Here is a 17,028-nt window from a genome sequence, read left to right on the forward strand (position 1 = left end):
ATAGATGAAGTGTGAAGTTAAACGGCCTGTCCCAAGGTTGCCTAGCCAGTAAGTGACATTGCCAGGAGTCAAATCCAGGTCTGACTCCAAAGCTGGCACTCATCACAACTCTAAAGGACTGACTGTACCTGAAACTGTACAGGACTGAATCCTGCTGTAGGGTGATACCCACATGACACGGTGCTGTCAAGTTAAATGAGGTAACAAATGTAAGGAATACGGCACAGTGCCCGGCAGAGAGAGCGGGAGAGAGAGATCCTGACCCACCAAAGCCACTGGCTCAGTGAGTGACCAGCAGAAGCAGGTTTTGTGCCCAGTTTTTCTCACTCTGCCTGAGCCCCTTTCCTCTGCAGTGCAACTTCCCTGCTGAGGTGCAGGTATGGGTCACACTCTCAGACCCATGATGAAGGCCACTCATGTCCCAGCACCCAGCACCACATTTGTAAGTTCTCTGGACACACGTTGGTCCTTCAGCTCTGAGTGGGGACTAGATTGGCCCCTTCTTCCCTCTGAGTGAGCTGCATGCATCACACCAGTCTGTGCCCCACTCCTGCTCCCTGCTGGCTCCCAACTAATTCCTGATAGGGTGTTAACTGTCATGGGCTTAGGTATCAATTCCCAAGAGTATTTGTGTTTTAAGGGAACCTGGGCAAGATGGCATGTGAGGAGGTCATAAATAACACCGACCTGAATCCTGGGCTGACTAGGACCACACTGGGATGGAAGTCAGGGACCAACTGATGGGATGAAGAAGAACGTGGCTGAACTGCCCTCTCGCCTTCTGCCTGGTGTGCAGTGGCCCCAAGTCAAGGTTAATTTGCATAGTTGAAACAAATGTCCTCTTATACCCCAGTAACCTAAGTCTCCAAATGAGGACTCCTCAAGGAACTCATTGTCTGTCCTAGTGGACCCTATCCTCCCTCCCAGTTACCCAAAGGACAACTGCACAGAATTAATTGCCTGCCAATGTGAAAGTGACTGACAGCTGAAGTCAATGAACACAGGGCTGCAGGAAAGAAGTATATACTCATCTGGACAGGAAAAAAAAAAAAGAGCTGGCAGGTGTGAAAGCCCATAACGTAACATGCAAGAATACTTGGCTTGATCCTGTGACAATCTGCTAGCTGATAAGCCTTACAGTTTAATTTGGCAGGTACGTGCATTACAGGAGACTATGATGCATTACAAAGTAGGAAGACGGAATGATGTGAAAGCCATTTAGGGGAACTGAATTAAACATGAATGAGTTTTGTTTTTTTAAAGGAAGGGGAGTGAGGGTGTGTGCAAAATTCTAGAAGTGCATCTGCTTAGCATACAGCAGAGCCTCTGGCTTCCCAGCGATCCATAAGCCAGCTGTCTCAGCAGCCACAGGGAGAGAAAGAATGGGGAGTGAGGAGCCAGTTTACAAGCAGGAAGTTTACTGGCTCCACGGAAACAAAACGCATCACATTGGAGGTGCGTGAAAACCCACGCTCCTGCTCTACCCAGATTCCAATCCTTTGGGAATATTCCTCCTCCCTCCCCCCCTCAGCCTTCTCTGCAGGCTGCACCACGCCAGATTCTGTAGCCCCTTTTACTGGCCATACTTGAAAAATCCTTTAGCCTTAATAACTACAATTATCTCTTATTTATCTTTCCTCTCGGGGCGAGCAGCGCCATGTAAATCAGCTTACTCTGGTCTCATCCCCTGGGCACCTAGTGTACTGTCTCTGGACTAGATTATTCATCCCACCGCACAAATAACCTGTGAGGCTCTGAGATTTGCCTCAAGTCACAGCAGAGACCAGCGCTGGGATGAAGACCCAGTTCCCATCCCGGGCTCCTGCTGTGGTCCAGCGGTCCTCCGGGGCACTCGCCCTCTCACTCCGTCTGCTTACCCATCCCACACCTGCCCACCTGCCGCCGAGAGTCTCTTTGGCCAGCGCCACCACGTCCGGGGTTTGCAGAGACCCTGTTTAACTTCCACCACCTGGAAGGGCAGGCAGGGGAGAGGAGAGACCTAGGAGGACGTCAGCTCGCCCTATTCCCATGGCCCAGGGCCTCGCCACCTCTTCAGAATCCCGAGACTCCTGTGAACACTGGCCTCCCTCTGCCTTCCAGTAACTCTGCATTCCCGCTTCCCTCGCAGCTCTGGCCTCACTTCCTCAGTAAGTTCTGTGGCCCCAGGTTAGGCCAGCACATAGAGGCTCCCCAAACTCATTTCTCTCATTCACAGGTCTCACCTTGGCCTGTATTTTACATACTGTAGAAGTGATTTGTGGAACAGTGTCTGCTCCTTCAGGGGACTGGAAGCTCTGAGAACAGGAACCCCATTCATTTTTCCTCATTAGTGTGTCCCCAGGATCTAGCCCAGTGCTGACAAACATAGAATATTTATATATTTGTTGAATAAATAAATGTGTGACTAAGAGTGATCACAGGGGATCCTGAACTCCTATTTATGGAACACTGGTCTAGACTCCTGACCAGCATACTGTAGATTTGTATACACTGGGGAATCTGGACCTGGGTGCAATCCTGCAGCAGCAGCACTGAGGGCTCAGGCTCCCAGAGCCTCAGGAAAATGCTGTCTTCTGCTGCGCTCCAGCTGGACCCCTCTACCTTCCTGGTCATTAGCCCAGTAACATGCCTCATGTAGCTTAAAGCAAATGTTTGCACTGCTTTAAATATGTCTAAGAAAACACTCATTGAACAGAAAACCAGAAGAGCTCCATCGTTATGGCCAGAATGAGTGTCCCTCCTTTGGGGGCTTCCACAGCATCCTGTTCAGATCTCTGTCCCAGTACCAACCACTCTCTTCCCTGTGGTAGAGCTCAGCTTCCAGAACCAAAAACCTTCAGGGTAAGAATGTGAGTTCTGGGAGGCAGGACCTACCTTTTTTCTGCTTTGTGGTTTGATGTGCTTGGTTCCAGCTGGTTACTTGGTGTAGACTAGGGTTTCTCAACCTCTGCACTAGTGACATTTGGAATAGAGAATTAGGAGCTGTTTTGTGCATTATAAGATATTTAGCAACATCCCTGGATGTTACTTAGCAGATGCCAGTAGCACCTTCCTCTCTAGTTGTTTCAATAAAAAATGTCTGCAGATTTTGCCAAGTGTCTTATAAGAAGCAAAATTGCCCTCACTCACTCACAAACAAGAATAGCACCAGCTAGACACAAACGGAAGGCACCTTCTTCAGCAGAAAAGTCCTTTGTTTATCTCTGAAGAAGGACAGATGACTTGCACTTAAAATCACAGCATGATAGCACAGCCAGCATGGAAAACTGTATGGCAGTTTCTCAAAAAATTAAAAATTATTATATGACCCAGTAATTTCACTTCTGGGTATATATCCAAAATAATTGAAAGCAGGAACTTGAAGAATATTTATATACGCATGCTCACAGCACTGTTATTCAACTCAAGGACCTGAAGCAACCCAAGGGTTTATTGTCTGGTGACTAAAGAAACAAAATGAGGCATGTGTGGACAATGGAGTTTCACTCAGCCTTAAAAAGGGAGGGCAGCCTCACACATGCTACAATGTGGATGGACCTTGAAGACATTTTGCTAAGTAAACTAGGCAGTCACAAAAGGGCAAATACTGTGTGATTCCACTTATACGAGGTACCTGGAGTAGTAAAATTCATAGACAGAAAGTAGAAGGGTGGTTACCAGGAACTGGGGGGAGGAGTGGGGAGTAATCTTTAATGGGCACGTAATTTCTGCTTTGCAAGATGAAAGAGTTCTGGAGATGGATGGTAGAAAGGGCACATATTGAATATCACTGAACTATACACTGAAAAAATGTTAAAATGGTAAATTTTATGTTATATACAATTTACCACAATTTTTAAAAGCCACAGTGTGGAGGACACTGGGGTCTGGGTTAAGACATGGGATACAAGTCCCCCTCCCACCCTGCACCAAAAACACACAAGTGCGTGTACAGAGGGATTTCCAGGCCCTGTCTCAGGGCTAAGTGCTCTGCTGCATCTGCTCACTTATTCTCTTCTACACTGGGAGGTACTACAATAGCTCACAGGGGAAGAACCGCGGCCAGAGGGCGATGAGACATCCAAACTCACATTGCTAGTAAATTACAGATTCAGGATTAAAACTCAGGTTAATTTACAAAAAAGAATCTTTAAAAGTCTTCTTGTTAACCTAAATCAGGAGTCAGCTAACTTTTTCTTATAAAGGGGCTTTGCAGGCCCTGTGGTCTTTGTCACCAACGGCTCAGCTCTGCCCTGGGAGTGTGAAGGCTGCTGTGGACCGTATGCAAATGGGCGAGCACATCGTGTTCCAATAGAACTCCACTTGCAAGAACAGCTGCTGGGCCAGACTTGGTTAGTCTGCCAGTTCCTAGATGATTCTTAACAGTCTGGCTAAGCCAGAAGTTCTTGGCAGTGTTGGGAGGTAGATAACGATTTCACTCCTCTAAAATATCAGGGAAACGGGGTTTTTGAGGCTCTAGATTTCTTCAGAGAGAACTCTTCCTATCATGTCCTCCATCTCCACCCCCCCAGAGGCAGGAGTCCCTCCATGCCCTCTCCATCCTGGCTCTTTCATGCCCCTCTGTCCCTGTGTGGCAGGACTGACTTTCACTTGGGGCCCTTGGGCCTCCAGGGCCCTCTGCTTCTCTGGGGGACTGCACAGACCCCACCTAGAAAAGCAATCTGTACTTTAATTCTGCCTGGAGTGATCCCTTGGAATCCGGAGAGGTTCCTTATGGAGGGGGAGTGAAGTCTGAGGGGCTATGGGTGGAGCTGAGGACTCACACTGCTGCCTAAACTGTTCACACAGGTCAAGGTCCACCGTCTGCCGTCACTGTAGCAGGCCATCTGCACAAGGAGCCCAAGCAGAAAGCAGCTTGCACCCCTGTCCTCAATGCTCCCCACCTCGGGTCCCTTCAGGGATCTCAAAGGAGAAAGACTTCTCCTGGCCCCTGCTCCTTCCTCTTGTGCTCCCTCCTCCATCAGGGCAGGCCGACTGCCTCCTGCGGGGGCTCAGCCCACTGTGGCAGTCTCCCCACCGCTCAGATGACCATGAAGTCCATCTCACCCTCTGCACATGGATTTTTGTTAATCAGGAGAAAGAACAAGAGTACTAGGGGAGGAGCTTAACTCTTGCATTCATTTTTCAAAAGCGCAGTGAGCTCTCCATGGTTTTGTTCCAGCTCTGCCTCTCCACCTGCTTTCTCCAGTCCCTAGGTTCCCCATCCCATGTGGCCCACAGCCTCTCCTTCCTTGAGAGCCACTCTCTGCCTTACAGGGCCTTTCCTGGTGGCTGGACTTTTTTATCTATGAACACTCTGAACTCTCCTTCCCCCATTCCCACGAGGCTGTGCTAGGAGCTGATGTTGAGAAAGGTGGTAGTGGCCGGGTCCAAGGAGCTGGCCACCAACCAAAGGAGCGACGACCACCCTGTAAAGGAGCTGCATGCGGGAGTGACAGGCAACAGGCAGTTATCTGTAAATTCTGTCCAGGAGAACCATGAGGCACGTGGGCCTTACACAGATAGCCCAGGGTCAGTGATGAGAGGAGACTGTTCATTGTCTGTATCAGGGGTGGGGAACGTCTACCCGCGAATTCATTTGGTCTGGCCCTGCCAAGGTAACCGCAGGCGGGACTTGAAATTCAATAAATCTAGGAGCTTTTTTCATAGCTAATTTTAAGTTGATAATTTTGTATGGCTCGCAAATGATGTTATAAATATCCAAATGGCCCTCGGCAGAAAAAAGGTTCCCCAACCCTAGGGAACCTTTCTCCAGACATAATCAGTGAAAGCATCAGATAGACGGTACTTAAATGACATGTTGTGTTCTCTCTCTTCATAGCACTTCCTTAGTCTGAAAAATAAAAAGTTTCCAATGCTTCACTGTTCACAGTTACGCAGAAATTTCAGACAACTGAGGAGCTGGTAGAAATAAGGGCCATGGATGCAAATGCATCTGCTGGGTGGGATGCCTACCCCCTTCCCTTGTGCTGGGGCCAGGAGCGAGGACTGAGGGAGGAAGACTGAGGAGGGGCGTAGCTGAGTTAGTATCTCTGGGATCAACATTTCTGACTTCATTCCAAGTCAAATACAAGATTTCTTTAACAATTTACACTTGGCAGTGTAGATTCTCCATGCGTCTCCCTCCCTTCATTAAGGAGTGGGCTTCAGTGAAGGTTAGTTGGGATCCATTCAGTGACTGCACAATGCACGTGGCCCAGGATGACCCTCAATAAATGTGAATTCCCTTCCTTCGTTTCTGGAGGGGATGAGCAAAAGTGAAGGATGCCATTGGAACTATGACCACCAAGCACCACTACCACAGACCTGGGAATAAAGTTCGCAGACAGGGTTTTGTCACTGGTTTCAAAATACACTAAATCTTCCATGTGAAATTACGTGAGCCTTTGGGAATGAGTTTCAGTGACAGAACTACTGAAAACAAGGGTGGCATGAGCTCACTTGTGGGCTTAGCTAGTTCTATTTCCCAGGTCTTTTCCTTCAATCTGTGTAACTACTGGATGGTGGAAGGTGCCGGGAGAAGCCTGGAGGCACCATCCTCTGGGGCCAGGAAGGACCCGGCTCATTCTTGGCCTATACACCTGTGACTCACACATGTGAGCAGTGATGGGACTGATACTAATGAGGTCTACATTTCATTGTCCAACTTTAGTGTATTTTGAAAACCTAGACTTAGAAAGACCTGGCCATTGCAGGTTTTTCTCCTAATAACATAGCTAGGTTTCCCTCCAGAAATGTTCTTGACAGAGCAAGTGGTGACAAGATGTGGAAAAGAGATGCTTCCATAGAGCTCTAGTGGAGCCTGCATTTTATTTGCTCACATCAGGATGAAATCATGACTGCAGCATAAGAGATTTAAGTGAGACACCAAGAAGAACCTTTTGACACTAAAGATGGAAAGGCACCAGACTAAGTGTGGGCAAACTATGCCCTGGGCTATAAAACTGACCTATCCCGTTTCTGTATGACCAGTGAGCTAATAATGGCCTTTACATTTGTAAATGGTTGAAAAAAAATTAAAAAAATATTTGGTGATGTATGAAAATTATATAAAATTCAAATTTCAGTGTCCATAAATAAAGTTTTATTGGAACAAGGCCATTCTCTCATTTACATATTGCCTATGGCAGTTCATGCTGCAGCGCAGAGTTGAGTAGTCAGGATAGAGACTCCCTCACCCATAGAGCCTAAAATATTATTCTCTGGCCCTTTACAGACAGTTTGCTGAGCCCCACACTAGGAAATGGCATGCACTGAGGACCTCGCTCTGGAAATGCTTACAGAGGGTAAGTGTGGTTGGGTTTCAGGGTGAGGGGCAGACAAGATGAGCTCCAGAAACGCCTTCCTCCAGGGTGATGCCCCGACACAAGTGGCACCTTGCAGGAAGGACTTCGGCAGAGCTCAGAGCTGTGAAGCAACAGGTCGGCGCCTTTCCACCTCTGATTCAGAGGGTTCTTCACCATCTCTTACTTCAGCCCCTTATGTTGCCGTCCCCCTCTCCCCAACCCTGGGGAGTTACTGACTCAGAGACGGGAAATAACCCCTGAGAACGACACCAAGCATAGGCCAGAAAAAGACGGAAACCAGGAGAGCTTGGACTGATGTCTCCTTCCAGGACACAGTTAATGCCATCTTTTCTGTTAAAGACATTGCCTCCAACCTGAGACGGAGACTCGGGCCGTTTGGCATTCCAGGTGGACAGGCCCGGGGGACCCCTCTTACCTGCATATCCCTCCTGGCGATGAAGCCCTTGCCCTCTGCATCGCAGGTCTGGAAGAATTCTTGTGCCTTGCTCAGCATGGCTGCCTCTGCCAGCACCAGCTCCTGGGTCTCCGTACACTCCAGGTTGTCCAGGGAACCCAGGCAGGCCCGACTCCCCTTTGGTCCTCGGGTAGGTCTCCGGGGTCGAGAGACCACTCTCCGGTCAGGGGTAGCCATCTAGGTTTGTCAGTTTCTTCAAGTCTTTTCAGACCCTGAGAATAAAAGATGAGAGAGAGGTGGGTGTGATGGGGATGGAGTGAGGCTGAGAAAGAATGACAGGGGGCGAGAGAGAAGCACAGAACTGCTCACCAGTATGCCCCAGCATCTCTTAGCAACCACCTCTTAATTAGCAGAAGCTCAGGACAAGGGGAAGTGTGCCATGATCGCTAATAGATCAGCCAGCCCATCAAAGAGAAAAGAGAAGAGCGGGGAAAGAAAATAGACACTACCAGATTGAGAGAAAGTAGGTAGAGGAAGCCTGAAAATAAATTCTCTTAATTTAAACAAACAACAAAACAGATCCTGATAGACCAGCTACCACTTATTGAGTGTTTACTTGTAAGTAGGCACCAAGTAATGGTCTCTGTATACATTTCGTCATTTATTTCTCTCATCTCTCTGAAATAGATATTATCATCTCCATTTTATTGAGGCTCAGAGAGGTTGAGTGACTTGACCAAGGCCACGTAACAGTTTGTACAAATCTGTGATTTAAATGCAAGGTCATGTAGCTTGTATTTGATATCCCACACTGTCTTGACTCCTCAGTATTGCCAAGGGTGGAGGGCTCCCCTCACTCAGATGCACTCTCTTATATCACTCACAATCAACAAGTCTTTGGCCTCTGCCACAGGCCTGTGGGGACCACGATGGATGGATGAGAAAGTGCATCCTGTCGTCAAGGTGTTTCCTGCTGCACTGGACTTCCCAGGCGTAGTTTGGTGACACCCGAAGATGTCTTCAGCCAACACAGAATCACAAATCCCACACCTAAATCAGGTCCTTAAAGCCCCTGGAGTGTTTCCAGAAGTGCACTGCAGTGTGACGTCATAGAGGAAGGCACACAAAACCTACTTCTAGTCTGGACTCTGCTGCTACTCAAGAGACCTTGAACAAGTGACATGTTGGGGCCTCAGTTTTCTCATCTGTATAATGAGAAGACTGGGTCTGTTTGTCTTTAAGGACCCTTCTCGATCTAACAGTCTGGAAGTCTGACATTTCAAAATAATAGAAAGTTATTAATGAAAAATGGGGTTAATGTGATAAAAGAAAATATCAATATCCTTGGGTTTTCCATCTGAACTTTTGGGAAGTAAACTAAGTCCAAATTTCAAATTTATGACAATATTTGAATTTAAAAATATAGCCCGGCCTGGCGTGGCTCAATGGTTGAGCATTGACCAAGGATCCAGGAGATCATGATTTGATTCCCAGTCAGGGCACATGCCTGGGTTGCAGGCTCGATCCCCAGTTGGGGGGGTGTAGGAGGCAGCTGATCAATGACGACTCTGTCATGGTTGATGTTTCTATCTCTCTCTCTCCCTCTCCCTTCCTCTCTTTGAAATCAATAAAGATATATTTTAAAAAACAAACAAAAAAAAAGCCAAACACCTAACATCATACTTCATCATGAAAAACCAAATGCTTTCCGTTATGATTAAGAAAAAGATAAGAATGTCTGCTCTTACCACTTCTATTCAACATTGTATTGGAGATTCTAGCCAGTTCAATGAGGCAAGAAAAAAACCCCAAAGATCTAGATTGGAAAGGAAGAAATAAATTGTCCTTATTCCTAGACAACATTATTGTTTATGCAGAAAATCTGATGAAGTCCAGAAAATGCTACCAAAACTAATCTGTGACTTTGTCAAAGTTAAAGGATACAAGTTCTCTATATAACAATCAATTGTATTTCTGTATACCAACAAAAAAGTTGAAGCTGAAATGAAAATGTCACTTACAATAACATAAAAAATATGAAATATTTAGGGATATATCTGCCAAAAAATGTGTAACACCTGTACACTGAAAGCTACAAAATATTGATAAGAAAAATTAAAGAAAACAGAAATAAATGGAGATATATGCATGTTCATGAATTGGAAGACTCAATACTATTAAGAAGTAATTTCTCTCTAAATTCATGTACAGATTGATCTCAATCCCAATCAAAATCCCAAGAGGCTGGGTTTTTTTAAGGAATTGACAAGCCAATTCAAAATTTGTATGGAAATACAAAGAACTTAAATAGCCAAAACAGTTTTGAAAAAGAACAAAATTGGAAGACTAACACTAGATTTCAAGACATAAATCTATAGTAATCAAGACAGTGTGGGATCGGCATAAAGACAGAAATAGATTATGAAACAGAATACAGAATAGAGAATCCAAAAATAGATCTGTATATATAATTGATTTTTGACAAAGATGTTAAGTCAATCCAGCAGAGAAAGTACAATCTTTTCAGCAAATGGTATTAGAGTAATTGGATATCAATATGCAAAAAAAAATTTCAATTCATACGTTATGCTATATACAGAAATTGACTCAAAATGGATCACAGACCTAAATGTAAAATCAAAATATATAAAACTTTGAGAAGAAAACACCTTTATGACCCTGATAATTTGGGCTTGATCAAAAGTTAAAATTTCTGCTCTTTGAAAGATGCCATTTAAGCCACAGACTGGGGAAAAATATTTGCAAAGCACATATCTGATAGAGTATTTTGATCGAGATTATATAAAGAACTCTCAAAACTTCTAAAAAAATAAACAACTCAATTTTTAAAATGGGAAGAACATTTGAAGAGGTACTTGATCAAATAAGATATATGAATATCAAATAACTACATGAAAATGTTCAACATCATTCATGGTAAGGGAAATACAATTTAAACAGCAATGAAATACCACCACACACTTATTGGAATAGCTAAAAGGAAAAAGGCTGACCATACCAAGTCTTGGCAAGGATGTGGCACAATTAGGTGGCACTCTCTTACATTGCTGGTGGGACTGTAGGATGGTACAATCCCTTTAGAAAACATTTGGTAGCTTCATTAAAAAGTCAAACAAACTTCTACCTAATGATCCAGCCACCCCACTGCTAAATATTTACCCAAGAGAATCAAAGCATATGTCCATACAAAGACTCGTACACGCATATCTATAGAAGCTTCAGCTACAGTAGCCAAAACAACAGAAATGCTCACCAGCAGAATGGGAAGGAAACTGAGGTGTGTGCATACAATGGAATGCCACTCCCACGAAAGGCAAGCCAGATCCGTCCAAGCAACAAAATAATCATGTGAGTGAAAGAAGCCAGACAAAAAGAGTACAAACTATTTTTTAAAATATATCTTTATTGACTTCAGAGAGAGGAAGGGAAAGAGAGAGATAGAAACATCAATGATGAGAGAGAGTCATTGCTCGGCTGCCTCCTGCACGCCCCTTGCTGGCGATCGAGCCCGAAACCCGGGCATGAGCCCTGACCAGGAATCGCACTGTGACTTCCAGGTTCATAGATAGACACTCAACCACTGAGCCATACTGACCAGGCAAGAGTACATACTATTTGATTTAATATATATAAAATTATAAAATTGAAGACAATCTATAGTGACAGAAAAGAGATAAGAGAGGAGAAGGGTGAAAAAGAGGGACTGCAAAGAAAAAGGATACTTTTTGGGGGGTATGGGTATGTTCGCAGTCTCAGTTGTGGTAATAGTTTCATGGAGATATCTACATACATACACACACACATATATACAAATATATATCAAAACGTCAAGTTGTATACTTTAAATATATGCAGTTCAGGTATGTCAATGGCTCAATAAATGTATTTTTAAAAAAATAGAATAGGTCTAGACCAGAACCTTCTTATGCCCTCCGGGACTTGCAAATCTAGCCCTGCCTATTGCCATTCATCTCAGGGGCTCGATTCCTCCTTTTATATTCATCTCTGGCAGGCAGGAAATGGCTGAAAATTAAGTAATTTCCCTGTGAAAACCCTCAGTCCCACTGGAAAAAAAGGGAGCAGCAGAGCCCCTCCTGAAGCCCATTCCCCATTGTGAGTTCAGCCCCCTTCCTCTTACTGCTTGGCTTTGCTTGACCTGCAATCTTTGCACAGTATCTGTGGGTTTTCTAAAGGGAATGGAAGACAGAACAACAGACGGGCTCCACTTTCATCTCAAAACAAAATGGAAGCCCTGTGACAGGCTCGGCTGTCGCACATTTGGATGGAGCCCAGGATGTCTTGGGCTCAGAGCTGAAGACAGCTTTCTGTCTCAAAGAGTTTTTAGACCAACAGACAGCATACTTACAAAAGGGAAATGGTGGGGTATGGTCCAAGGCAGGGGGCAGGGGCTATCACCGTCACAAAGGGAACAGACAAACTACTTTTTTTAAAAATTGAATTTACTGCAGTTACATTGGTTAATAAAATGATATCGGTTTCAGGTGTACAATTCTATAACACCTCAATCATATATTGTAGTGTGTGTTCACCATCCCAAGTCATGTCTCCTTCCATCACCATTTATCCCCCCTGTGCTCTCTCTTGCCTCCCCCCACTCCCATATATGATCCCACTTATATATGGAATCTAATGAACAAAATAAACTAACAAACAAAATAGAAACAGAGTCGTAACTGTCAGAGGGGAAGGGGTAGGGGGGCTAGGTGACAAAGGAGAAGGGATTAAGAAAAAAAACCTCAAGACATTCAACAGTATGGTCAGAGAAACTACTGTTCATCTGCCTGTCTCTCCCCGAGCGTGCAGACCACTCCTCTCCCTCCAGAAGGAGTCCACAAAAGCCTTTATACACAGATGGAAATTATCCAGCCTTTGACCATTTCCAGGAATATTTCCCAGACTCCCAAAGTAATTCTAACAGCTTAGTAACTGCCGCAGTCAGAAAGTTCACAGATCAAGCCTAAACCCCTCCTAAAGGTTTCTAAGCTAATTTCCCCCCACCCTGGGCTCATCAGAGATGGGGAACAGCTGGTAGCTCCCTCCACATCACACCCCTTGCAAACTTGAAAGGAGCTACTAATCCACCCTGATCTCCCTTGAATCTCTCCTACAGCACACAGTTAGGAAATCAAAAGCCCCAAAGCATCTTCAGGATCCATTCAAATCTCCTTAATTACCCAGCTCCAGTGGAGGGATGCTCCATGTGCAGCCGTAGCCCAGCTCTCAGCCATTAGCTCTGAGTTGGCAGTGTCACACGAAGGCGGAGACAGGTGCGCCCTGTCAAAATGCAGAGGGCCCAGGGGGCTTGCTGAGCAAGGGTTTCAAAGGTAGCCCCAGTAAGAATGGGTGTGGGAAGCTCAGAGAATGGTGCGAGGTGGGCCGCTTGGGAAGGAGCGAGTTGAGAAAGAATCGAGGCCTCAAATGGAAGTTGTATACACTTCCTAGGATTGCTGGCTTTAAACAACAGAAATTCATTCTCTCACAGCTGTGAAGGCCAGAAGTCCAAAATCAAGATGTCAGCAGGGCCGTGCTCCTTTGAGACACTGGGGAGCATATCTCCTTGCCTCTTCCTGGCTTCAGGTGGAGGCTGGCAGTCCTTGGCGTTCCCTGGCTCGCAGCTGCACCACCCCTCTAATCTCTGCCTCTGTCCTCACGCAGGGTTCTGAGGTACTGAGGGTTAGGACTTCAACATACCTTTTGGGGGGATGCGATTCGACCCTTAACAGGTGATGTCACAGAAGACCTTGAGACAAAGATTTGAGTCCAAGTGGTCTGTCTGGAGAGTGGGAAGTGAAACGGAAGGGAAGGGAGCCAATAAATGTTGCCTGCTGCAGCCAGCTATTGGAAAGCAGCTGTGCCTTCCTGGAGCTTAATCTCAGGGAGCTCTGCAACTTAGTGTACACCCCATGTCTCAATCATCCAACCCCAAGGGCAAAGGAGCTGGGTATTTATATACCAAACCATCAGTCACTGCGTGAGGGCTGCTCCTGAGGGTCATTAATTCCCCACACTCCAGTTTGCCTTGTGTGTGGTGTGGGTGCGGAAAAGCCCCCAGGCAAAGAGACAGACACTGGCAGCTGCAAGTTGCCTGAAGACATGGAAATGGTCAGGCCCGCTGATGTGGGTGGGACCCTGACAGCATTTGTCACATGGGGAGGTGGAGTTAGGAGAGGCTCTGGGCCAACCCTGAGGCACCCCAACCCTGCTTTTCCCTAGGGAACATTAGCGTAAGTAGTTAGTTATAAACAAAGGAAGGGAGCACACGGAATCAGACATTAAGCCTAATAAACAAGGGAGCAGAACTGGCTGAGCTTCATTTGGTTGAGAGCTACAGCTTCACACCCTCCAGGACCGCTGCATCCTCCATTCGGGACCTGATACCTGAAGCGGGCAGGGAAGATGGGTCACCGGCCGTTTGCCAGAATTGCCACGGGAAAGATAAGACGACAGAAGGGAATCCTCTGCTGGGCACACATCCGGAGCCAAGGTGGTGAACGTAAGGGGAGGCATCTAGCCTGGGAAAAGGGCCCTGGAAGGACTGGGAAAGAGACTGGCCAGTTTGAAAGCCTGAGGTTATATAATCAAAACTTCACAAAGGCCTCTCTGGGTAACACACGGTCCTTTGCTCACGCATTCACGGGCTCACAGGCTCAGGCCCTAGGGCAGCTCCAAGCGCAGGCCTGGGTTTGGCAATGCAGCCCGAGCCGGAGCACAGCCGGGAACAGAGAAAACCAGCTGGATGGGGACGGCGGCTGAACTGGATTAAGCTTTGGCATGGGCTGAACTGATGACACGGGATTTCTGGACCCCGGCCCTTCTTCTGGGCTTGGTGCAGACAATGCTGGACTTCTTCCACAGTGGGACGGAGCTGAACCACTCGGCCGTGGGTGAAGCACAGACTCCAGGGACCTGGGGACAATCTTTTGTGTTTGCTACAGCTTCAATAAATCTTACCATTACACCTTGTCCTCCCTTGCGTGGCCCCGAAATGCTTTTCTCATGACACCTCAAGAACCTCATTTCCACCAGCAACAGGAGAAAATGTGGAGCGGGAGGTGGGGAAAGGCTGGGGACCTGGGCAGAGAGAAAGCTCCATCTCTCTCTTCCTCCCCACGGAAAAGAGGAATCCCACCCAACCTGAGCTTCCTGAAGGCAACATGGCAGGATGGTAAGAGCCAAATTTCCCTAGGCTCAAACCCTGCCTCCACCACTTCCTAGCTGCAGGGCCTGAGCAAGTTATTAACCTCTCCAGGACTCAGTTTCCCCATCTGTAAAATGTAGGTGACAGATCTACTTCATGTGAGGACTAAATAACTTAAAACATGTTAAACACTTAGAAATTATGCCTGGCACCTAGTAAGGAGTTGGTAAATGTGAGCTCCTGTGATTATTTCTAAGGCATTTTCAGTATTATCCTTTTTAGTTCAAAATTCTGATAGTAAGATGACACTTCAGGAGGTGATGAAATAATGAAAGACATACTATAAACCAATAATGACACTAATTGCACTCCACAGTTTAAAAAGAACTTCCACTTCTATTATCTCATTTCCATAGTGATCCTGTGACGATGTCAGGACTGGCTGCCTTTTTTCTCTTTTATTAATGAGAATCTCATTTCCAAGAGGTTAAGTGACACATCTAGGGTCTTGAGCAAGCAGAGCTGGGACTCAAACTTGACACCACTGAGAGTTAAGAGAAAAGACCAGGTGCATAATAGGGCTTGTAATTGTTTTCTAGGACTCAACAAAGGAAAGTTTTGCAATTCCTTCTCCCTCCGGTAAGAACACTCTATAGGTCCGCTCCAGCTCTCGGTATTGTACATGCCTTCAGGGCCGAGTTTTAAGTCCACCTCCTCTGAGAAGACTTCCCTGACCACCCAGGCTAGACTGCTTAGGCGTCTGTTTCTCCGAGTCCTCTTTCATGCTTCGGACATTAAAACGTACTTCTTGGTCTGGTGAACTAGATTTTCAAGTGTACGTGATATTTCTTCTTTCTTCCTCAAAGGCAGAAGCCCCATCAATAAGTCTTAATAAGAATGAAATTGATATTTGCTCATTTGAATGAACAAATGTCCCACCAATTCCCAGCCTGGTACTTTGCATACAACAGGTGCTCAATAAATGTGTGTTTGTTTCTTATTAAGACCATTAAGAGTGAGGGCTCAGAGTGGTAAATCGTTGTGGTATAATGAAAAACATATATTGGGTCTTTGTTTCTAGTTCCTGGCACAGAGCTCCTAAAACCCTTGTAATTTCCTGAGTGGAAGGGCGGTCTTTTATTACTTATAATGAGCCCTTTTCCTCCATCTTGAGTATCTGATAATGAGATGACTCTAGGTAGACCCTAGATAGCCTCCGATAGAGACTGGTTGCCAGAGGAACCAACCACGTGATTAGAGGGTTGGAATTTTCTGGTCTCCCCACTCTCCACCTCTAGGAAGGAGAGGGGCTGGAGCTTGAGTTCAACCACCAGTTATTTAATCAATCATGCCTATGTCAGGAAACCTCCATAAAAGCCCTAGCTGACAGGAGAGCTTCCAGTTGGTAAATACCTTGAGGACCTGGGAAGTGGTGTGCTCTGAAAGGCTCTGTACCTTCTCCCTACACCTTGCCCTGAGCATCTCTCCCCTCTGGCTGTTCCTGAGTTACATCCTTTATAATAAGCTGGTAAGAGTAAGTAAAGCACTTTCCTGGGTTCTGACAGTTGTTCCAGCAAATCATTTAACCTGAGGAGGGAGTTGTGGGAAGCCCAGAATGTAAAGCTGGTCAGTCAGACACATGGGTGACAGTCTGGGACTGGAATCTGAGTGGGGACAGTCTTGTGAGATGAAGCCCTTAACCTGTGGGGTCTGGGCTAGTGTCAAAATTGAACTGAGTCATAGGACACACATTTGGTGTCAGAAATCGTGTTGGGGGAAAAAGATAACACAGTATATAACGATCAGTTTCCAGGCCGAGGTAGGGGAAAGCCCTAATTTATCATAACCCCCTATTTCTAGGGTGTCATTTTTCCATGAGGCCATTGTCAGCTCTCACTGAGAAAGAAATTGTGAGGCTCGTGTTTCTGCCCAGGTGTCCTGCGAGGTCATTTCTGTGTCCCTAGCACTGTCTGCACAGGCCACAGTAGCTGATGCCACTTTAGGCTGTCCCCACCCTGGACTTACAGGACAGGGCCTGTTTTAAATTCATCTTAGTATGTGGGAGAAAAGTGCTTTAACCAAACCTCCAGTTTCACAGGTGGCCTGGCTGCTGTTCATGCTCGTGCCCACTCCTCATCCCCATGGCC

The 17,028-nt window shown here is 46.1% G+C and overlaps 1 protein-coding gene across 1 annotated transcript in view; it reads right to left on the bottom strand.

The window, feature by feature from the left end:
• Positions 1–17,028, bottom strand: part of CRACR2A (calcium release activated channel regulator 2A) — a 109,246-nt gene that overhangs the window by 67,042 nt on the left and 25,176 nt on the right. The window contains exon 3 of the mRNA XM_016215292.2: positions 7,723–7,973. Coding sequence (XP_016070778.2) covers positions 7,723–7,938 — 216 coding nt within the window. The 5' untranslated portion in view covers positions 7,939–7,973. The remainder of the gene's footprint in view (positions 1–7,722; positions 7,974–17,028) is intronic.

The sequence above is a fragment of the Miniopterus natalensis genome, chromosome 2, assembly GCF_054644295.1.
Source record: "Miniopterus natalensis isolate mMinNat1 chromosome 2, mMinNat1.hap1, whole genome shotgun sequence".
NCBI lineage: Eukaryota > Metazoa > Chordata > Mammalia > Chiroptera > Miniopteridae > Miniopterus > Miniopterus natalensis.